Source organism: Myotis lucifugus, unplaced genomic scaffold (assembly GCF_000147115.1).
Source record: "Myotis lucifugus unplaced genomic scaffold, Myoluc2.0 scaffold_37, whole genome shotgun sequence".
Classification (NCBI taxonomy): Eukaryota; Metazoa; Chordata; class Mammalia; order Chiroptera; family Vespertilionidae; genus Myotis; species Myotis lucifugus.
The window spans coordinates 1155163-1178110 of record NW_005871085.1 but is presented as its reverse complement, the minus strand read 5'-3'; the positions used below and the strand labels follow the sequence as shown (position 1 = coordinate 1178110).

At 41.6% G+C, this 22948-nt stretch overlaps 1 protein-coding gene across 1 annotated transcript; it reads right to left on the bottom strand.

Annotated features, from left to right (window-relative positions):
• Nucleotides 1-452: 452 nt before the first annotated feature.
• Nucleotides 453-22921, bottom strand: ZMYND12 (zinc finger MYND-type containing 12). Its single transcript, XM_006087234.3, has 8 exons — nucleotides 22400-22921; nucleotides 14273-14414; nucleotides 12636-12807; nucleotides 10730-10899; nucleotides 6336-6458; nucleotides 4838-4949; nucleotides 1464-1609; nucleotides 453-794 (listed from the first exon to the last, which is right to left on the bottom strand). The coding sequence occupies exons 1-8, from the start codon at nucleotides 22507-22509 to the stop codon at nucleotides 669-671; spliced, it is 1101 nt and encodes a 366-aa protein (XP_006087296.1). The 5' UTR covers nucleotides 22510-22921; the 3' UTR covers nucleotides 453-668.
• Nucleotides 22922-22948: the final 27 nt, after the last annotated feature.

Below are 22948 nucleotides of genomic sequence, written 5' to 3'. Positions count from 1 at the left end.
AGATCTATGATTGATGTCTGCATTTTGCTATTTGTTTTCTATATACCTCCTGTCCTTTTTGTCCCTCTCATTCTCCTTCACTGCCTTTTTTTTGCATTAAGTGGATTTTTTCTAGTATATTTTAATTCCTTTGTTGATTTTAAACTATTTTTAGAGTAATTTTCTTGGTGATTACTCTAGGAATTATAGTGGACAGTTTAATCACAAACTACCTCAAATTAATGCTAACTTAATTCCAGTAGAATAGGGAAACTTTGCTCCAATATAGCTTATTTCCTACCCCCACCCGCTTTTTTTTTTTTCTGGCAGAGATCTATGGAACATGCATCACTTGGAGACTTCTGGGAAATATGAAAAACTGTTTGCAGTTTAATTACAAATACCCTATTAGTGACCTGATAGCACATTACTCAAAGTTGTACAAAGTCATGATAACCCAAGTGCAAAGGTCATGATAAACAAGTTTTACTGATTTCTATGCCCAAAGCTCTATATTCCCTTACATATGCTGTGCAAGAAAGAATAAAAACACACTATATGTGAAGTCACAGGGCAAGAGGGTGGGAACTTCAGCAATTCATAGTACCTCAAAGCAGTTGCACAAGGCTGGAATATGTTAGATGCTCAATAGTCGCTTGAATAGGCCCTGACGTGGAACCCATGGGTCACTAAGGATCGGGCAAAATTACTTCAGTGTTGATGATGTGCAGTAATTGTTCAATGAGGTTTTGTTCTTGGGCACTGAGCTGTTTTTCTTGAGCTATGTTAGAGACTCTGGTGGCATATTCTTGTGCCTGGAATAGAATTGCAGTGACGAGAGGAAGTTGTCACAGGGAAGCATTACATTGGGAAGCCCCATCTGTGCTCAATCCCAGAAACATGGGAAAGGATCCATCAGCTTCTCACACCAGCCACTGAGCTCTTGTTGGAAACTTGTGAACACATACTGGATCCTTAGAGCTAGCCACAGGTGTGCTGGGTGGGGAAGGGGACACCAGAAAAAGTCACCTGGCTTGACAAACTAAGTACACTTTCATAGCAAAGTGAGATCTTTGTAGGATCTTAATTAGGGCCCTTTGAACCAACACTGGAAGGCAGAGAGATGAACAGGACCATAAATAAACTGCCAACCTGCAGGAACTCACTGAGTGTAGTTAAAGCTGTTACTCCATTCCTGCAAGGACTCCCCAGAGCCCTCAGGCCCTGCAGGCTTTCTAGTACTGCCCCTGCCTCAGTTTACCTATGCAACTCTGGGAAGGCCCCCTCGAGGAAAGAGGACAATCCAGTTTCCATTATGCAGGCTGGACTCAACAAATGAAACCTGGCACGAGCCTCTGAGCTTTTCTGGAGTAGGGGCTTACTCTTAGGACAAACGCTAATGCAACTGGGCAGAACACAGCTGGATTCAACTAGAGGGATTTCTATCTCAATTTTAGACATGCTGACTTTCTGGGGAAACTTGCCTTTGAAGAATTCATCATCAGGTAGTAAAGCATGACCAGGATTCTCAGAACGAAGACAATTTTTTGGGGAGCTCCGCTACATGTAGACTCTCGAATGTTTAAGATTGAAGTCAGGATCCGAATGGCTTCTGCTTCCTGGGCTTCATCTGCGGTGGAAAGGAGGGAAAGAAGAAACAGCTCCTGGAGGCAGCTGAGTCTGCCCTCAGTGGTAAGCACCGAGCTGTGTGGGCACCTGGACTCCAGAAGCCTCCTCACAGGGATGCTGGTGGAGGCAGTGCAAAGCACAGCAAGTTCTCCACCTGGAGGGCAGCTGCCACATACAGAGCAGTTCCAGGCAGCTCCTGGCCTCGCCTCGCATGTCATTATGAGAGAAACCTAAAAAAATGATCAGTCCCAACGTTGCTAAGATTTCTCTCTTTCAGAGTCCTGAATTGGATCTCTTAGGCTCCCAAATACAGGGGATTTGTCCCAGTGGCCCAACTCAGCTTCCACTCTCTAGCAAGAGGGGGGAGTGGAGCTTCTTGAAGGTGCAGCATCTTAATTCTCCTTCCCCAACTCCAAAGGTGCTTAAGCATAGCCTTTCTGCTTTCCCTGGGGAGGCTGTTTACAATTCCCCCCAGCAGTTTTTGGTTCTCCTTTAGTCATTATTTATTGACTTACTAGTGGCCCAGTGGACAGATTTGTGCACATTAAAAGGAAATTAATTAGAAGAAATATTTTAATATCGTTATTCACCCTTTCTCTATAATAGAAGTGTCAGAGATTAAAGAAAAGTAGTAAAATGTATATGAAAACAATATATAAATTGATTAATAAACAGTAACAACATAATATAACAACAAAGACGTGATATAAAAACAACACTGAGCCCTGACCGGTTTGGCTCAGTGGATAGAGTGTTGGCCTACGGACTGAAGGGTCCTAGGTTCAATTCCGGTCAAGGGCATGTACCTTGTTTGCGGGCACATCCCCAGTGGGAGATGTGCAGGAGGCAGCTGATCGATGTTTCTCTCTCATCGATGTTTCTAACTCTCTATCCCTCTCCCTTCCTCTCTGTAAAAAATCAATAAAATATATTTTTAAAAAAACAACACTGATAAAAACAATGACTGATAAATTGATTAAATTTATTCTAATATCTCCCTCTATACCACATTAAGAGTAAAAACACTTCAGAGTGCTTGACTAATTTCCCAACTTTAACTTTAACGTCACATGCTCTTCGAACTTGAGAGAAAGCAACATATAACTGACCATGTCCGAAAACGGGTTCAGGTAGGAATATTCCTACTCTGTCTAGAGTTTGTCCTTGTGACTTATTAATAGTCATTGCAAATGCTGGCATCACAGGAAACTGTCTTCGAATTAATTTAAATGGGAGGCCAATGTCAGATGGGAACAAATCAATTCTTGGAATCAGAACAACCTCTCCTTCCACAGATCCTGATAATACTTCAGCTTTGATTATGTTAGGTCACAATCTTTTGATAATAAATCCAGTACCATTACAAAGACCCCATTTACTGTTAAGATTTCTCAGTAGCGTGATGATTGCACCTACTTTCAATTTTAATTTATGACACGGCATTCCCGAAGGAATAATACTATTAAGAAATTTGATGGAAAAATTTTCCTTTCCAGCATCATCTGTTGAATCATCACTCAAATAGGTGTGAAAATCTCCATCAAGTATATCCAAAATTTCTTCATTTAATTTATGAAAGTGCCAATTTTTAGGACAAAGAATCACACATTTAGATATATTTTTAATATTATCTATAGATATACTATTTCCAAAGGTAGCTTCAATAATAGATCCGTTACAATCATTTCACGGGGGATTTCAATAATATCCATTCTGAGAGCTTTATCTGTGTCACACATGCACAAGTCAACATTTATTTTTAAATTGCCAGTGCACGTCATATGTACTGGCCGGTCAGTCAGTCACTGAGCCTTTTATATATAGAGAGAGATTATGAGTTATTATGGGCCAGATACTTAAAAGCACTTTTTTAAGTATAGCAAGTCCCAAATAACATCATTTTGTTAGACATCACTTCATTATAACATTGATGAGAGAAAAAAATTTATTCTCAATCAAAGCCACTCTCTGTGTGGAGTTGGCATGTCCTCCCACTTCTATGTGGGTTTTCTCCTGGTCCTCAGTTTCCCTCCCACAGCCCAAATATGTACCCATAGGTGACTAGTGTGCCTAAATCGTCCCAGTCTGAGTGAATGTAGGTGTGTGTGTGAGTGCACCCTTTGAGGGAGTGGCATCCTGTCCAGGGTTGGCTCCACCTTGTGCCCTGAATTGCTAGGATGGGCTCCAGTCACCTGCGACCTTGAACTGGAATAAGCAGTCTGGAAAAGAATTATCTTGCTAGTTTTTATTAATATTTCTTAAATGTATGGATAGCTCACATTTATTTCAGAGTTTAATATTAGAAATGTTTTAGGTCTTTATTTAGAAGTTTGGTGATGTTTTCGTGACCAGAAGTATGCCATAGGAACTTAACTCTTGTTTATATCAATTAGCCTATAGTCCGTTTCTAAAAACCTATGAAAGACATTAAGTGAGGACATACTGTGTTAAGCTTAGAGAAACAGACAGAAAGGATATATACCATAATATTAAGGTTGGCTATCTTCAGCTATCTATGATTTCCAAGTTTTCTGCTTTAACATAAACCACTTTTATCATAAGAGAAAGCTCAATAAAGTTACTAATTTTTTAATCCTTAACTCAAAACCTCTCCTGTAAGAAGTCTTTCCCCCTTCAACACCAGCCTCACCTCTTAGCTCTGGGGCTCGGCTTATAATATAATTTGTACTCATAGAAATTGTATTTTGGTATTTCAGACAGGCTCTGTCTCACCAACTACACTTTTTTAGCACAAGCTAGATCCTCTGTCTCTTTATTATCTCAGCGGGAGTGATATTGTCCAGGGCTACTCAACATTCAGCCTTTTGCCGAGCCTGGGAATGGTGAGATGAATCAGACTCAGCACTGCCACTGAGGAGCTCACTGTCCAGTAAAGCAAGAGGATAAGGCACCAGGACAATTGAGTAATGCCACTTCTGTGTTGAGCCATGGCTTATGTCCTTGGAGGGATAACACATAAGAAATGGATGCTCTGCAGAAAGTACAGTGGGCTCTCCTCCAAGTATATCCCCTGAAAGGCTGTGTGTGGTGCTAGAAATCTGACTTCTGGTAAAATCCCTTTGCTCCCCTGTCTCAGTTTTCCCATAATCAATATGGGGGAGATGGCATGTGCTCCAGGACAGGCACAGCAGCTCTCCCTATTTTCGGGACAAGGCCCACGATTGACAGGAAGTCACTGCTCTGCTTCGTAGGGAGAACTGCCACTTACCCAAGCCAGTGTCAGTCTCAAATCGTTTGCCCAGTAAATCTATTTGTTGGACGCGAGCCTCTGAGAGGACTTGATAGTGATTGTTCAAATATTTATCCCAGATCTCACAGACCTGTTAGGAAAGAAGATACAATCAGACAAGCAGGCTAGGTCTTAAGTCATTGGACCAGCCAGCTGGGAGGGCAGCACCTCTAACCATCTGCAGACTCCCTCTCTCATTGTGCCTGGTTGGGGGGAGGAGGGGAAGAGGAGGCTTCGGAGCCAAACAGGCCTGGCCAAAGTGAGTGTGGCAAGTGTTGGGCTGCAAAGGGCACCTGGCTGATCTGGGGACAGCCCTGGTGGATCTAATAACAATGACTACCATTTGTTGAGCACATATAACTAAACCTTTACATCCTCACAACACCAACTGAGGTCATAGTCTTATTTTCCCCATTTTACAGAGAGAGAAACAGGCTCAGAGATGGTAAGACTGTACTTGACTTTTGGTAAAAGCTCATGGGTGGCACAGCCAAGAATTAAATTCAAGTCTGTCTGACTCTGAAGCTCATTTCTTTTCAGCTACACCACAATGCCTCTTCCTCAAAAGTGGGCCTAAAATATGAATAAACAGTCACAGCATGAGAGCCTATGTCACACATAGAAATGGTTGCTTGCTACGTGAGGTGTTACTCTATGAACATAACTGACATTTTAAATACCAAAAGCAGTTTAAAATCTTTCACATGCAAAGATGGAGACTTCAAGTGCACTCATATTTTTTGATCCCTTCATATGACTTTTTAGCCATAATTTTCCCCTTTAAAATCTCATTTCTGCCCTAGCCAGTTTGGCTTAGTGGATGGAACGTCTGCCTGCAGACTGAAGGGTCCTGGGTTTGATTATGGTCAAAGTTACATGCTGAATTGCAGGCTCAGTCCCCAGTAAGGGGCGTGCAGGAGGCAGCTGATCAATGATTCTCTCTCATCCTTGATGTTCCATCTCTTCTTCTCCCTTCCTCTCTGAAATCAGTAAAAATATATATTAAAATCTCATTTCCTTCTCTATCACATACCTCAATATGCCCACATTACCTTGCTTCTATGGGTATGACAGAGCATATGGCAATCTATTTGGAGGGGTTTGGTTATTGACCCATCACTTATTATTTGTTAACTAGAGGCCAGATGCACAAAATTCGTGCAAGGGGCTCGGCCCTCACAGCCCCGGCTTCGTCCCGAAGGTCATCCGGAATATCGTCCGGAAGGTCGTTTGGCCATCTAGTCTAATTAACATATTATGCTTTTTTTATTATAGATCATCCTATAGATTCTAAGGACTATTTTGGTAGTGGAGAAATAGGAAGAAAAAAATTGGAATATATCATATATCAGGCTATGTAAACTTGGGCAAGTGCCTTTATCTCTCTGTGCTTCAAATTTCTCATGAATGATCTGACACCAGTTGTAAGGTACAAGGCCTAAGTGTCAAGGCTCAGCTCCCATATCCCCTAGCTCACCTTGGTGTACAGCGTGTCTGCCAGGTCAAACTTCATAAGGTCAAAGAAGATATTAGCCAGGTGAAAGTAGCCTCCTGAGGTCCTGATGTCCTCTGTGCCATATGCACAACTGGCAAAATAAATCTATAGCAGAGGAAGAAGGTGAGTGCTGTGTTCTCTTTGTAAATCATATATCTGATTTTAAAAAAAAGACTCGTATCCAGAATATACAAAAAATGTTTACAACAGCCCAACTAAAAATGAGCAAAGGGTCTGAAGAGACATGTCTGTAAGAACATGTACCAATGGCTAATAAGCCATAAGAAATGATGCTCAATATTTTTAGTCAATAAGAAAATGCAAAATAAAACCACGAGATACCACTTCTCACACCCTACAATGGCTCTAATAAAAAAAGGCAGAATACAACAAGTATTGTCAAGGATGTGGAGAAAATGGAGCCCTCGTACTTTGCTGGTGTGAATATGGAATGATGCAGCCTCTGTGGAAAACAGTTTGGCAGTTCTCAAAAAGCTAAACATATAGTACTACATGCCCCAGCAATTCCATTCTTAGACATATGCCCAAGAACATGAAAACATGTGTTCATACAAAGGTTTGTATAAATATATTCTTAGTGGAGAGAGAATGCTCTCCCTTCCCTTTCCTCTTCTCCCACAGGCATGCTCTCAGGCAGCAGTCGCCAACCTTTCAGACCTCACAAACCACCAGTGGTCCGGGACCATTGGTTGGCGACCCTGCTCTAAGGGACCCTATGAGGCTTGCAACCAGGGAGCAATGGGAAGTGGCAGCTTGTCCTGGGCTAACTCCCTCTCCCTGTCTCCAAGGTACCCTTTTCTCTGACTTCTTAGTGAGCTAAAGCAGTCCAGCCTAGGCTCATTTCCCCACCTAGTCCTTTTCCTGTTGCTTCTTCTATCTTGGGCCCTTCCGTGTTTCACTGTCCCCAGCTTTAATAAACATCCTCTAAAAGTCACCTGAAAAAAAATGCATTCTTAGCAACATTATTCATAATAGCCAAAAGTGGGAACAATCCATATGTCCCTCAACCGATGAATGGCTAAACAAACTGTAGTATATTCAGATGATGGACTACTACTCAGCAATAAAGTATTTATACTCACAACATGGATGGATCTCAAAATAATTATGCTAAGTGAAAGAAGTCAGATGCAAAAAACCACATATCATTCTATTTATATCAAGCGTCCAGAAAAGACAAACCTAGAGAAACAGAAAGTGGCTGCCTGGGGCAGGGGTGAGGTGGGATAGTAAGAAGCTAGGAAAATTCCTGGGCAAGTGGGATGGGATTAAACAAGAAAATTAAACAAGGCCAAACAACTTACAGCCAGCTAGTGAATCCCAAGACCTAATATCTTCCCCAACCAAGGACACTTGAGAGCAAATGGTTTATACCTCTCTTCCCTAACCAGAGAATACATAGTTTAAATCACCCTGATCAGGAGACAGAGGACAGAGACCCAGTTAATGCCATTCATGCCAGCTAAACCCAAGGACAGGTGAAGTCAGGGGAACAAATAACAAAAACCCCATTAGAGCCAGACCAACCCAAGATAAAAGTCAAACAGTAAAGCAGACTAAAGAATAATCCCAAACTCCCCTCCTCATTTTGATGCATCAGCATATTAAAAATGCATCTGGTGCCTGGCCATTGTTCTCAGTGGTTAGAGCATTGGGTGCACATTGAAGGGTCACAGGTTCGATTCCCGGTCAAGGGTATGTACCTGGGCTACAGATTTGATCCTTGGCTCCAGTTGGGGCATGTGTCAGAGGCAACCAATTGATGTGTCTCTCTCACATCTCTCTTTCTCTTTCCCTCCTTCCCTCCCTCCCTGCCTCCCTCTCTCCCTTCTTCCCTTCCTTCCTCCCATTCACTCTCTAAAAATCAATGGAAAAAATATCCGTGGGAGAGGATTAACAACAACAAAATAAATCTGGAAAGCTGATGAATATTCTACTGAAACCCTCCCCTAAGATTCTCACCCCAGAAGAAAGATGAAAACTCTCAAGACGAAGACCCAGTGTGGGCTCTCTCTGGAGCACACAGATGCCCCTTCTCAGGTATGAACTTTTTACTTCCTCCTAAACCCTAAGGGTCCCCACCACACTTGCAACCAGGGAAGCAATGGATAGCGGCAGCGCTTCCTGGGCTAACATTCTGAACCTGTACCCAAGGCCTCCTTTTCTCTGACTCTCTGGGGAGCAGACAGCAGGCCCACCTTGGCTAATTTCTTTCCCCTAACATTTCTAGAGAGCCAAAGCTACCCACCTAGGCTCTCACTGTTGCTTCTTCTACCCTAAGTCCTTCCCTTGTTTCACTGTCCCCAGCTTGAATAAACATACTCTCAAAGCCACCTGGAGTTGTATTGTGAAATCTTTCCTGCGTGGAATCAAGAACCCACACACTACAGGCTGGTCTGAGGCAGACCTGCTCCAGGTCAGTTCCCGCTCCATGGCAGGGGTGGGAATGAGAAATGACTGAAAATGGATATTAGGGCTCTCTTTGGGATGATAAAAAAATGTTCTACAACTGGATTGTGTTAATGGTTGCACAACTCTGTAAGCTTACTAAAAATCATTTAATTATTCACTTAAAGTGGGTGAATTTTATGATATGTATCAATAAAATTTTTTTCTTTCTTTTTTTAAGCTAGGCTGAGAACTCTGAGCTTGATCTAATTCTTTTTTAAAAATATATTTTTAATTGATTTTAGAGAGGGAGAGAGAGGTAGAAACATCAATGATGAGAGAGAATCATTGATTGGTTGCCTCCTGCACACCCCACACTAGGGATTGAGCCTGCAACCCAGGCATGTGCCTTGACCAGGAATCAAATTGTGATCTCCTGGCTCATAGATCGATGCTCAACCACTGAGCCATGCCAGCTGGGCATGATCTATTTTTTATAGTCTTTTTTCTTTCCTTTTTTTTTAAAGCCAGGCTGAGGAATCTGAGCTTGCTCTCATTCTTAACAGGATGGCCCACCTCAAGACAGAATGAACAAATCCTTAATTTGTCAGAGGGGGTAGATAGAGTCTATCTGTGCAAAAAAACACAGATGAAGAAGTGCATTAGTCAGGCTCATAGGTGGAAATTTATGGAACCCTCAAAATATTTCCTGAAGACACATTCATGAAAATAATTATTTACAGAGATGTGGAAGGGTTAAGGAACCAACAAGAACTAAGGAGGCACTGGGGATTCTCAACAGCAAGAAATTGCCATCCCGACTCCTGAAAAAGCAAGGGGAGAAAGCAGGGTTACGAGGGCCCAGTAAGAGCCAGAGCCATGGAAGAAGGCTACCTGACAGGAGTCGTAAGGAACAATGTCCCTGCCAGAACTGAGGTAGGGAAGAAAGGCAGCAGAGAAAGGAAACACCCCAACCTCTTTCTCCTCCCAACCTTCAATCCCCGCCACATCGCTCACTCTCCAAACCAAAGCCAAAGCAATGGAGTCCAGGTTGTGTAGTCCACAGAGGTAAGCCTCCCAGGGTAGAGTAGGGCAGCAAATGGATTTGGGGTGAGGGGATATGGAGACTGATCACCACAAGATGTTTCCATTGGCTCTATGGACATTGTGCAGTGGCGGCCAACCAGAGGGAGAGTTGCCCAGTGGAGAGGCTGAAGAGAGAACCAACCTGCATGAAGACTGCAGTCTGACCCTAACCTCATCCAGATTTCAGACTCAGAAACTATTCTCTCTGGTAATATTGTCCAATACTGAAATCCTAATAGAAACCTCAGAAATGTTGGAAGAACTGCTCAGTCATCACCCTTATTATCCTATTTAACATTTCAACAGAGTTGAAGGTGATGAAAGAGGTTAAATGATTTGTCTAAGATTATGTGGCTGGTCAGATTATAGAGCTGAGACTAGAAGTAAAGCCCTTCTCTTAGTCAGTACTCTGTCTGCCTCCCTTTATGACCCTCCCAGCAACTGAGGGTTAGGGAAATGATGTGATCTGGGCAAGTTTGCACAGCCAGGAAGGCTTGAACTCAGGTTGTTAAAATTATGTTCTTGCTGGGCCAAAGTGGCTCAGTTGGTTGGAGCATCATATTGTGCATTTAAGGGTTACTAATTTGATTCCTGGTCAGGGCACATGCCGGGGTTGTGGGCTAGATCCCCGGAAGGGGGCATACAGGAGGCAGCCAATGAATGTCTTACATCAATGTTTCTCTCCCTTCCCCTTCCTCTCCCACTAAAAAATCAATAATTTTTTAAAAATCTTTTAAAAGTTGTGTTCTTGTTAACACCCCACCAGTCAGTTGTAGACAAAAAAGTTATAGAGAAATGCTCAGTTAAAAAAAAAACACACCACAAAAACTAAACAGGGCTGGACTCAGAAACATTCAGGTGTTATAATTTAGACTGTTTACATCATTGGCCAGATGATAACGGGCTTCCTCGTAGTTTTCCTTAACCATAAAGAGAAGTCCCAGGTTCCGATGCAGTAAAGAGTGGGTGGCATAACTACAATCAGTTGATTTGAGGACTGCCCACTGGGCTTGGGATAGATATTCTTCAGCCTGGACGATCTGGTCTAGACCTGTCCAAAAGATTGAAAGAAGGTTATAATTCATATCCTGGCCAGAAAACACATGATGAAATATGTCATCATGCATTCACACATTTATTCATTAACTCAGACATTTATTGACACACAAATACTTATACACGAAAATTTATAGCAGCCTAATCATAATAGCCAAAAAAAATAGAAACAATTTAAACGTCCAAGTGATGAGTAGATATGCAAAATGTGGTCTATCTGTATCCATGAATGAAATAGTATTCAGCCATGGAAAGAAATCAAGTACTGATATGCTACATGGATGACCCTGGAAAACATATGCTAAGTAAAAGAAGCCAGACACAAAAGGCCATTATTGTATGATTTCATCTATATGAAATGTCCAGAAAAGGCCAATCCATGGAGATAGAAGGTAGATTAGTGGTGGCCAGGAAATGTGGGTATGGGAAAACGGGGTATGACTGCTAATATGGGTGTGGGGTTCCATTTGGGTTAACTAAAATGTTCTGGAATTAAACGTAGTGACGGTTGCACAATCTTCTGAATATATTAAAACTGCTTAATTAACCTTAGCCGGTTTGGCTCAGTGGATAGAGCATAGCCTGTGGACTGAAGGGTCCTGGGTTTGATTCCTGTCAAGGGCACATGCCCAGGTGTGGGCTCGATCCCCAGTAGTGGGCTTGCAGAAAGCAGCCAATGAGTGGTTCTCCCTCATCATTGATGTTTCTATCTCTCTCTCCCTCTCCCTTCCTCTCTGAAATCAATAAAAATACATTTTAAGAAAAAACTGCTGAAGTATACTTTGAAAGAGTGAATTAACTTAAATGATCATCATCAGTAATGGAATAAATTGAAAACATGTGCCAATTTATAGGATGGGATGAGAAGAACACAGCATCACTTCTATGATATTCCTGCCAAAGATACATCGTCTGCAGAGGAAACTTCAGAGAAACCCAAATTGAGGGACATTTTATAAAGTAATTGACTTTTAATATTTAAAAAATTAAAGTCACAGGCATCAAGGAAAGGTTGAGAAATTATTTCAAAATGAAATACTGTAGATACTAAAAAATGTTAACTCCCCTCAAAAATGCTAATGCTCCTCTTGTTGTAACAGCCACATGGGATGTCTGCCATGGGTATGCTCCCCACTCTCAACACTGCCTCTCATCTATAGGAGCAGGTTCCTGTATTCCTGTTTGAACTACATGACCCTGACTCAAAGGTAGGTAGATACCACCCTCAAACTGAGTCAACACAATTCTCTTTAGGAATTTAAAATTGTAAATCAAATGCTAATTAGCTTCTATTACCCACCGTGAACCTGGAGAATGTAAATTCAGCTGTCTCTGACATTTTAGGGTTGCTGTCTCCTGCAGTAAGCATAAGGTAGAAAAATCTGGTCTGCAGATATGGAGAAGCAGAGGCAAGAGATAAGGCCCCAGAAATAGAAGCTGAGAGCATCGGCCTTCCTTTGTTACAGCATTCTGATTCTAGTACCTCATGGTGCTTCAATTCCCTTAGGACACGCCAGCGTCCTACTACACTTCCTCCTTTTGCTTAGGTCACCTACAGTGGATTTGTCAGTTGTAGCCGAAAGTTCATGACATCTCCTTCCCCATCTTGTGCCAAACTTTTCAGCAGCCCTGCTCTTGCACAAAAGATACCAAGGCTAGATTCTTTGGCTACTGATAGGACCCAATATAGCACTTCTTAAGGACTCCAGGGGGTAAGTCATTTCCACTTACCAATGCTAGCCTCGGCCAACAGCAGGTAGGCAGGCACAAGCTCTACTGAACTCAGGCCATACACATTCATGCGGAAGCGAAGAGAATGCAAAGCTGCTGGGACAGCATCTTTATACCTTCCTTCAAAGATATATTTCTGGGCTACGGTGTAGCAGAATTCAATCAAGTGCTTCTGTGGAAGAAAAAAGTAGTCAGTCTACAGGTAAAAGACAATGGTGGATATAGGTATACCTGGAGATAAGGCCAATACCTAATGAGCTGGTTGAGGGCACACAGTCAGCCTGCCTGTATTAAGCTGGCCACAAGTCCTAGCATAAGCGACACAAAAAGGCAAACTCTGCACTGTGAGATTCCTTAAGGTCCAGGAATAAGTGTATTTTCATCTTAGTTCCGTACTTGGCATAAATGAGTGCTCAAGAGAAAATTATTAAATGAATATTCTTCTTCTATTTATATTAAAATTTTAGTTTAACAAAATTATCATGCCTCAGGACTATCTGAAACTGTCTGCCTTTCTATTTGAATTAATTTTAAGAGAATTTTCCTTCTGGAGTTATCCTGCTTAGCTAATATCAGAAACAAGTTTACTCTAAGGCCATTGTTCTAAGGCAGTGATGGCGAACCTTTTGAGCTCGGCATGTCAGCATTTTGAAAAACCCTAACTTAACTCTGGTGCTGTGTCACATATAGAAATTTTTTTATATTTGCAACCATAGTAAAACAAAGACTTATATTTTTGATATTTATTTTATATATTTAAATGCCATTTAACAAAGAAAAATCAACCTAAAAAATGAGTTCGCGTGTCACCTCTGACACGCGTGTCGTAGGTTCGCCATCACTGTTCTAAGGCCACTCTCAAAGTGTGACAACACTAACATTGATGGATCTGGTGTTTTGAAATTTATGGCTTATAAAATGCTATTTTTTTAAAGAAAAAATGTGATTCTAGTTTTCCTAATCTCCTCTATTTATTTATTCCTTTATATATTCAAACATCATTGTTGACCTCCTACTACGTGCCTCAGCTCTTATCAGAGTACTTGACATATATGGGTGTTATGGCTGAATTTTGTTCCCCAGAATTTATATGTTGAAGCCCTAACCCATAGTACCTCAGAATGTGACTGCACTTGGAGACAGGGCTTTTAAATAGGGCATTAAGTTAAGATGAGGCCTTTAGGATGGCCCCTAATCCAATCTAATGGTGTCCTTATAAGAAGAACTCTGGACACAAGAAGAGATACCAAGGTTGTGTGTGCACAGAGGAAAGACCATAGGAGGACATGGCAAGGCAACCATCTGTAAACCAAAGAGAGATGCCTCAGAAGAAACCAAACCTGCTAACACCTATCATTGATCTTGGTCCTATTGCTTCCAGAACTGTGAGAGAATACATTTCTGTGGTTTAAGCCGCTCAACCTATGGTCCTCTGTTATGGCGGCCCAAGGAGACCGCAGCAGATACTCAGCAAGTATGTGGAGAACTGACTGAATGGCACTGAGGACATAAAAACACAAAACCAAGTCTCTGCCCTCACAAAGGTTACAGGTTAGTGATCTCAGCCCAGAGCGCCCTTTCTCCTGGGCAGTTTTGCCGCACCCAGGAGTTAACCTGTCCCTGTCCCGCAGGCCTACCTGTCTCTGCTGCAGCTGCTGGAGGCCATGCTGCCGCTCCTCCTCTGAATTGTAGAAGGGCATGGTGGTGCGCAGCGGAATCAGCAGCTGACAGATCTTCTCATGAATGCTGTTCCAGTCAGCTTGCTGATGAGCCACATCACTGACAATAAAAACATGGACTTCCTTGTATTTATGTTAGGGCTGACCTAATTCCATTGCTCCACTTCAGGCCTAGCCCTAGAAACTAGAAAAGCCAGCCCAACACAGACCAGGCAGGGAGCTCAAGCCATGTTGAGACAAAATCTCTTTTCTGTCATGTGATTATTTGATGGTGGAAAAACTATGTTGGGTTGGGAAAGGGCGGAGAAGGGTGGTCTCTCTGCAGGCGCAGGTTCACGTTCAGAAGCCATGTGGTGCTGCTGTGGCTATTCTGTTTTCATGATTAATTAGTAACGACAAAGACAGCTTTACTTCTGCATTATTCCAACGTTGTTTTCAAAATATCTGAACTTTGAAGCTGAGGGATGTGAGGGTCTTTTTCTTGAGGAAGAGAAAGGAATTTACATTTGGTGAGGTTCTAGGACAGTGGTCGGCAAACTGCGGCTCGCGAGCCACATGCGGCTCTTTGGCCCCTTGAGTGTGGCTCTTCCACAAAATACCACATGCGGGCACACACGTACAGTGCGATTGAAACTTCGTGGCCCATGCACAGAAGTCGGTTTTCGGCCTGGGCGAGTCTATTTTGAAGAAGTGGCGTTAGAAGAAGTGGGGGGTGTCGGTCGGTCCGGCCGCAGGATACACAGCTCGGGGGAGGCGAGCGCGATTCATGCAGGAGTTGAGTGAGCCAGTCAGTCAGCAGTCTCATTGTGCAGTGGTTAGTGCTAGTCGCATCTGCAAATCGCGCGCGGGTGACAAAAGTACCTACTCGAAGCATAAAGTTACCTGTATTTTTCCAACCAGCTGCAAATCCTACAGGTATTTTTGTCATCAATTTAAGAATTGTAATTCTTTTGTGTTGGCTTTATTATTATAAAATGAAACATTTTTTAGGTGCCCTGTTTGAGATGGCTACAAAGAAGAAGCAAGGAAAAACGGAAGACGAAAACCATGAATTTAAAGTTGAATTTAAAGTTGAATGTACCGATCTATATAGTTTAAGTTTAAAAAATTTGGCTCTAAAAAGAAATTTCAACCGTTGTACTGTTGATATTTGGCTCCGTTGACTGAGTTTGCCGACCACTGTTCTAGGAGATACTTTCCTACCATGGTGCCCTCATGTTGCAGGACTCTGGAGAGCACCCCTTGCATTGTCTTCTGTGCTCCTGTGGGTGCTTTTACTTAGAACACACTGTGAATGCCTCCCAAAGCCAGTGGTGCAGCAGGAGGTTTTGCATGTAACTAACTTTTGAAAACAGAACAAAATCTGTTATTACTGTTTTAAAGGTCAAGAAGCATAGGTGCCAAGAGATTAAGTAGTTGCTCTAAGCCTGTACTCCAAAGCCAGCTGTTTCTTAACTCTCTAAGGGGAGCACTGTGACATTTTGGTATACAGCTTTTCTGACGGTTTTACATACACATTTATTATTTGTAAACACTCGATTAGACAGCACAGATGTAGGACATTTGCATCACTGCAGGAAAATTCTACAAGCAAATCCACTCCCACTCCTTAAATAATTGTCTCTATGAATGACTTCCAAATTTATTACCCAAATCTGACCCTTCCTCCAATCATGGTGTTTTGTTTTGTTTTTACATTTTTTAACTGATATATAATTCACATATCACAAAATTTACAATTTTAAAGTGTATAACTCAGTGTTGTTTTTAAAAAATATATTCACAATATATAACCATCACCCTATCTAACTCCAGGACATTTTCACCCAGAAAGAAAACCCCATTCACTCTAATAGTAGTTCTCATTCTTCCTTCCACCCATGTAATGCCTAGAACCCTAATCTACTTTCTCTATGTATTTGCCTATTCTGGACATTGCATAAAAAAGGGAACGGACAATATATGATTTTTGTGTCTACCTTCTTTCATTTAGTATGCTTTCAAGATTCAGTCATGCTGTGACATGCATCAATGTTATTCCTTCTTATGACTGAATAATATTCCATTGTATAGATGTATCACTTTTTGTTTATACATTCATTAGTGGGTGAACATTTTGGTTGTTTCCACTTTTTGGCTATTATGAATAATGCTTCTATGAACACTAGTGCTTAAGCTTTTGTGTGAATAAATATTTTTAGTTCTCTTGGGCATATAACTAAGAATGGAATTGCTGGGTCATATAGTAACTATATGTTTAAATTTTTGAGGGCTGCCAATTTCTTTCCACAGAAGCCGTACCATTTTATTTTGTTTTAATTTTTTTATTATTGATTTCAGAGAGAGGAAGGGAAAGGGAAAGAGGGATAGCAACATCAGTGATGAAAGAGAATCATTGATCAGCCACTTCTTGCATGCCCCTGGCTGGGGATCGAGCCCGCAACCCGGGCATGAGCCCTCATTGGGAATCCAACCATGACCTCCTGGTTCATAGGTCGATGCTCAACCATTGAACCACTCTGGCCAAGCATGTACTATTTTATAATCCAACCAGCAATGTATGAGGGTTCTATTTTCTTCACTTCCTAACCAAACTTGTTATTTTTGTCTTTTTTTATTATAACCATCCTAGTATGGTTTTATATTGTGTTTTCCCAATCACTAATCATGTCGAGCATCTTTTCAGGTGCTTACTAACCATTTGTATATCTTCCTTGGAGAAATATTTATTCAAATCCTTTGCCCACTTTTTAACAGGGTTTTTGTCTTCTTATTGTTGAGTTTTAAGAGTTCTTTATGTGTTGTGGATACCAGGTCCTTATCAGACTTGCAAATATTTTTTTCTCATTCTGTAGGCTCTTTACCCCTTTTCTTAGTGTTTTCTGATGCATAAAAGTTCTTAATGTTGATAGTGTTCGATCTATCTTTCTTTGGTTTCTTGTGCTGTTGTTGTCATACCTAAGAACTGTGCCTAATCCAAGATCACACAGATTTACAACATATATTTCCTTCTAAAAGTTTTATATTTTTAGCTCTTACATTTAGTCTTCCTTGTATGTGGCATAAGGTAGGGGTCCAAATTTATTCTTTTGCATGTAGATACCCAGTTTTGCCGGCACCATACAGAGGAAACAATTCTTTTCCCAAATGAATTATCTTGGTGACCTTTTTGAAAATCAATTAATCATAAATGTATGTGCTTATATCCAGACTTTTAATTCTGCTCCATTGATCTGCATGTCTATCCTTATGCCAGTATCATACTTTCTTCATTATTATAGCTTTGTAGTAAATTTTGAAATTGAGAAGTGTGTCTTCCACTTGTTCTTTCTGAAGACTGTTTTGGCTATTCTGGGTCCCTTGTGTTTTCATATGAATTTTAGGATCAGCATGTCCATTTTGGCAAAATGGCACTTGGAATTTTGATAAGAATTGCATTGAATTTGCAGATCAATTTGGGAAGTATTGTTATCTTAATATTAAGTCTTCCAATCTATGAATACCTTTCCATTTATTTAGGTCTTCTTTAATTTCTTCCAACAATATTTTGTAGTTTTCAGTGTATAAATCTTATACTATTTTGGTTAAATTCATTCCCTTTTTTTTGATGCTCTTGTAAATTGAATGGTTTTCTTATCTCACTTTCAGATTGTTCTTGGCTAGCATATAGAAATACAACTGATTTTTGCATAGCAGTCCTGTAACCTTGCTGTTTTCATTTATTAGCTCTAATAGGTGGGTGTGTTTTTTGTGTGGGTTCTTTAGGATTTTCACTATAAGATCGTGTCATCTGTTAATAGAGGTACTTTTACTCCTTTTCCAAGCTGGATGCCATATATATATATATATATATATATATATATATATATATATATATATATATATACACACATATATATTTTAGGCGCCCAGTGCATGAAAATTCGTGCACTGGGAGTGAGGGAGTGTCCTTCAGCTTGGCATGTGCCCTCTCGCAGGCCAGGATCCCTCAGGGGATGTCCGACTGATGGCGTAGGCCCACTTCTAGGGCCACATGGCTATGGAGGGAGCATAGGCGAGTGCAAGGACGCAGGGGTGAAGCAAGAGGAACAAGAAAAAGAATTCCTTTGGGGACCATGTATTCCCAAATTGTCACAGGCTTGCATTGGGTCCACCCTCCTAGCCAATGATCTTTGTTCCCAGGTTAGACTGACAGACACCTTCCTTATGTCACCCTGACTTCGCTGCACAGTCGAGGATTTCTCCCTTTGTTGGACTCTTTCCCCAGTGATTTACAGGGAATGGACCAGCAGTTCCCTGGGGAGTGTAAAATTGCAGCTTCCTGGTGAAGCTGCCCAGACAACTGTGCTTACAATGTCTGGCCTCTCCTTTGCTCATTTCTTTTTTTTTTTTAATATATATTTTATTGATTTTTTACAGAGAGGAAGAGAGAGGGGTAGAAAGTTAGAAACATCGATGAGAGAGAAACATCGATCAGCTGCCTCTTGCACACCTCCTACTGGGGATTTGCCCGCAACCAAGGTACATGCCCTTGGCCGGAATCGAACCCGGGACCTTTCAGTCCACAGGCTGACGCTCTATCCACTGAGCCAAACCAGTTAGGTCTCCTTTGTTCCTTTCTTATTATTAATATTAGCTAGCTAGATATGACTGTAACATTTGAAGAATATACCTTGTAGCATTTCAATCCTGTAAATTTGAAAATTGTTTTCATGCTCTAACATATGGTCTATCCTGGATAACGTTCTATATGCACTTGAGAAGAATGTGCATTCTGTTGTTGTTGGATGGTGTTCTATAGATGTCTGTTAGGTCTAGTTAGTTTATACCATTGTTCAAGGTTTATATTTCCTTGCTGATCTTTGGTCTAGTTGTTCTATTCATTATTGAAAGTGGGATACTGAAGTGTCTAAGTATTATCACTGAATTATTTATTTCCCCATTTAATTCTCACAGTTATTGCTTTTTTTTCACATTCACCTTTTTAAGAAAAAGAAAACTGAATTATAATTGTCATATAACTGTTTCAGATATTTTAAGACTGTTATTATGTGCATATAATGCATTTCTATTGCCTAGGACACATTTTTACCTAAATGTGAGAATATTAACTGTTTGGTTCCATTTATACAAATAGATAACAATGATCCAAAATAGATAACAATAATATAGGGCAGGATCAGCAAAGTTTTCTATAAAAGGCCAGAGAGTAAATACTTTAGGCTTTAAAAAGTATATGGTCTCACCCCTATGTTCATAGCAGCACAATTTACCATAGCTAAGATTTGGAAAACAAACAGTAAAGTGATATTCAATAGTAGGAAGCAATAGGATCTGTGGTTAACTGGAGAATGAATGCTCTGCCTAAAGACATTCAAATTCAGTTTAAAACCATGTTAATGGCCAAACAAAACCTGTCTAGCTCACCAGCTCTTTGACTGTGAACTCTATGAAAATTTTTTTCCTCAGTTAATTCCTTTTTTATGCATGGCCCTGCATTGGAGGGGGTAGAGAAATAGATAAGGAGAGAGCTCACAAATATTTAAATGAAGGTCACTTTATTTAGAAAGGCAAGATATAGCAAATACTCTCAGTGGAACAAAAGTTCGGGTAGCTAAGTAAGTTAATATTTTCATTAGTCGCCGAAACCGGTTTGGCTCAGTGGATAGAGCGTTGGCCTGCGGACTGAAAGGTCCCAGGTTCGATTCCGGTCAAGGGCATGTACCTGGGTTGCGGGCACATCCCCAGTGGTGGGTGTGTAGGAGGCAGCTGATTGATGTTTCTCTCTCATCGATGTTTCTAACTCTCTATCTCTCTCCCTTCCTCTCTGTAAAAAATCAATAAAATATATTTAAAAATATATATATATTTTCATTAGTCACACAATTACTCAACAAGCCCCTATTTAATACCCTGTGGACCCAACTCTGTATCCTGACTGTTAAGTGCTTTTATTGATTTATTTACAATAATTATCTACCCAAAAACCCTTTAAAATGCTTTATGTCATTTCAAGGATAACAGTCCCAGTTTATAAAGAAACTACTTTATTGTATTTCTGTTGTCTCAGGAGGAAGGAAGAAGAGAGAGTGCTATGTATTTTTGCCTGTGACTGCCTTTGTGCTATAATAGCAAAGTTGGGTAGTTGCAACAGAGACCATAAACTTTTTAAAAAAAATTATTATTTAAAGTATTACATATGTCTCATTTTTCCCCCATTGACCTCTCCCTGGCCATTCCCACCCCCCAGCACATGCCCTCACCCTCCTACTGCCTGTGCCCATGAATTATGCTTACAAGTATATGCATGCATACAAGTCCTTTGGTTGATCTTGTCTCTGGATCTATTTTTGTTCATCAGTTTATGTTGTTCATTATATTTCACAAATGAGTGAGATCATGTGGTATTTATCTTTCTTCGACTGGCTTATTTCACTTAGCATAATGCTCTCCAGGTCCATCCATGCTGTTGCAAATGGTAAGAGTTCCTTCTTTTTTACAGCAGCATGGTACCACAGTTTTTTAATCTACTCACCTGCTGATTAGATTAAAAATCTTTTTAACAGGGTCTTTTGTCTTCTTATTGTTGAGTTTTAAGAGTTCTTTATGTGTTGTGCATACCAGGTCCTTATCAGACTTGCAAATATTTTTTTTCTCATTCTGTAGGCTCTTTTCCCCTTTTTCTTAGTATTCTCTGATGCATAAAAGTTCTTAATGTTGATAGTGTTCCATCTATCTTTCCAGTACAAACACACATATCCACATAAGAACACTAAAAGTTTCAAGAGACAGTTCAAGTAGGATCACTCTAATGATTTTTATTCTATTATTTTCTTAAAATGCTGGTTGGGACTTACTCATAATCTGCTAAAGGGTCATGGACCGAAATTTAAAAATCAGTGATTGCTCCCTCCACTACTACCTTATTTACCCAGCTCTCAATAAACTCTGTTCTTTCACCCTTCACCCAGGCAGTCCTGGATGTCAGCGTCCTACACTTCCTTCTTCACTGTTCATTCACCTAGCAATTTCCTACTAAAATTTCAAGACTCGGCTCAAATGTTACTTCTTCAGAGAACCTGTCCAGATACTAACCCAATCACTGCCTCCATCCTTAGAAGTCCCAGGGAAGAGCACACCTTGAATGACAACACTTGTATCAGAACGACTTTCTTTTTTAAACAAGTTCGTCTGCTCTGACCTAGGTTTCTGGAAGTCAGCAACCTAGTTGTTTTATCTCAGGCCCAACATAGGGTCTCCTCTAAAGCAAAGGTCAAAGGATGTTACACTGAATAATTGAAAACTGATCTCATCCAGTACCACCCTCCCCATACCCTTACCATGCTGGCTGTGCACCAAATAGCCTGCTTTCTGCCTTTTTCTTTTTAAAAATATGTTTGTAATGATTTTAGAGAGGAAGGGAGAGGGAGAGAGAAACATGGGTGGGAGAGAAACATCCATGGGCTGCCTCCTGCACGCCCCCCACAGGATGGAGGCAGCAACTTGGGCACGTGTTCTGCCAGGGAATCGCATTGGTGACCTCTGGGTGCATGGGAGGACGCTTAACCAACAGAGCCACACCCGCCAGGGCCAAATAGCCTTCTTTCTATTCCTCAAACACGGCCAATTCTTCCCTCCCTCAGGGCCTTACTGTTCCACTCTTCCCCCAGCCATTTCCATGGCAGGCTGCTCCTACTTTACTTTCAGATCAAGGGTCTGCCCTCAGAGAGGCAATCTGCCCGACCTCCCATCGCCTTTCCTTTGACTTTATGACATTTATCACTCTGGGAAACCATCCTGTTTTGTTTGTTTACATATCGGTAGGCCGCAGTGAAAATGTCACTAGCCCTTTGAGGGACAAGGTCTGCCGAGTTCCCTCAGTGACTTCAACACGCAGAACAGTGCATAGCGCACAGTAGGCGCTCAACAAAACATCTGCTGGTGAATGATGGAGTAGAAGAGGATGAAAACGAGGCACCGAAGTCTTAGAGACCTGTCTTGGAACCGCCTCGACGCACCCAGGCCCAGGGGGGTGATTGGGGGAGAGGGCATCGGGTCGCCTAGGAGCCACATTTCAGGGCCTACCAGTAATAAGTGACTGTGCAGGCCGCACACACCCGCTCGGCTGGAGCTTCGCACACTTCACAGCAGATCCGGCGCCCCTTGGGCACCGCCAGTTGGTAGATCTTGTTCATGTTGCAGCAGCGGGTTCAGGCTCTAGGACGGTTGCCTAGCGAGAAGACGCTGGACGCCGGTGTCACGTGACCACGGTGTCACGTGAACACCACGGGGCCACCTCGTTCCCGGCCTTTCAAGGACAGGGGGAGGGCGTGGCTTGGCTAACACCTGGAGCGTGTTTGAGGTTAAAAAAGCCAAAAAAACAAAAGACAGCCATCACTCCCACACACAAACCCCAACCCGTCAGTTAAATGGCCGCGCAGTCTCACTCCAGTGGAGTCCAAGTGCAGAAAGGCCTATACGGTGGCCGGTAAGGGGCAAACATGTCCAGTTCTTTACCCAGACTAGGCAATGGGGGAAGAGACGCGCGTCTGCTCAGCGCCAGTTCCGCCGGGCTGTGAGGCAGAACCAGCACGCCTTTCCCGACGTGGAGAAATCTAGGGCGGGCACCGCCCC

What these genes read in the sequence shown, in the direction of transcription:
- ZMYND12 (XM_006087234.3), bottom strand. Translation starts at nt 22,509, where the DNA reads ATGAACAAGATCTACCAACTGGCGGTGCCCAAGGGGCGCCGGATCTGC. An exon ending in GTTGGCCGAGGCTAGCATTG is followed by an intron (nt 10,900 to 12,635) that starts GTAAGTGGAAAT and finishes TCTTTTGGACAG; the next exon opens with GTCTAGACCAGATCGTCCAG. An exon ending in CAGACACGCTGTACACCAAG is followed by an intron (nt 4,950 to 6,335) that starts GTGAGCTAGGGG and finishes CTTTCCTAACAG; the next exon opens with GTCTGTGAGATCTGGGATAA.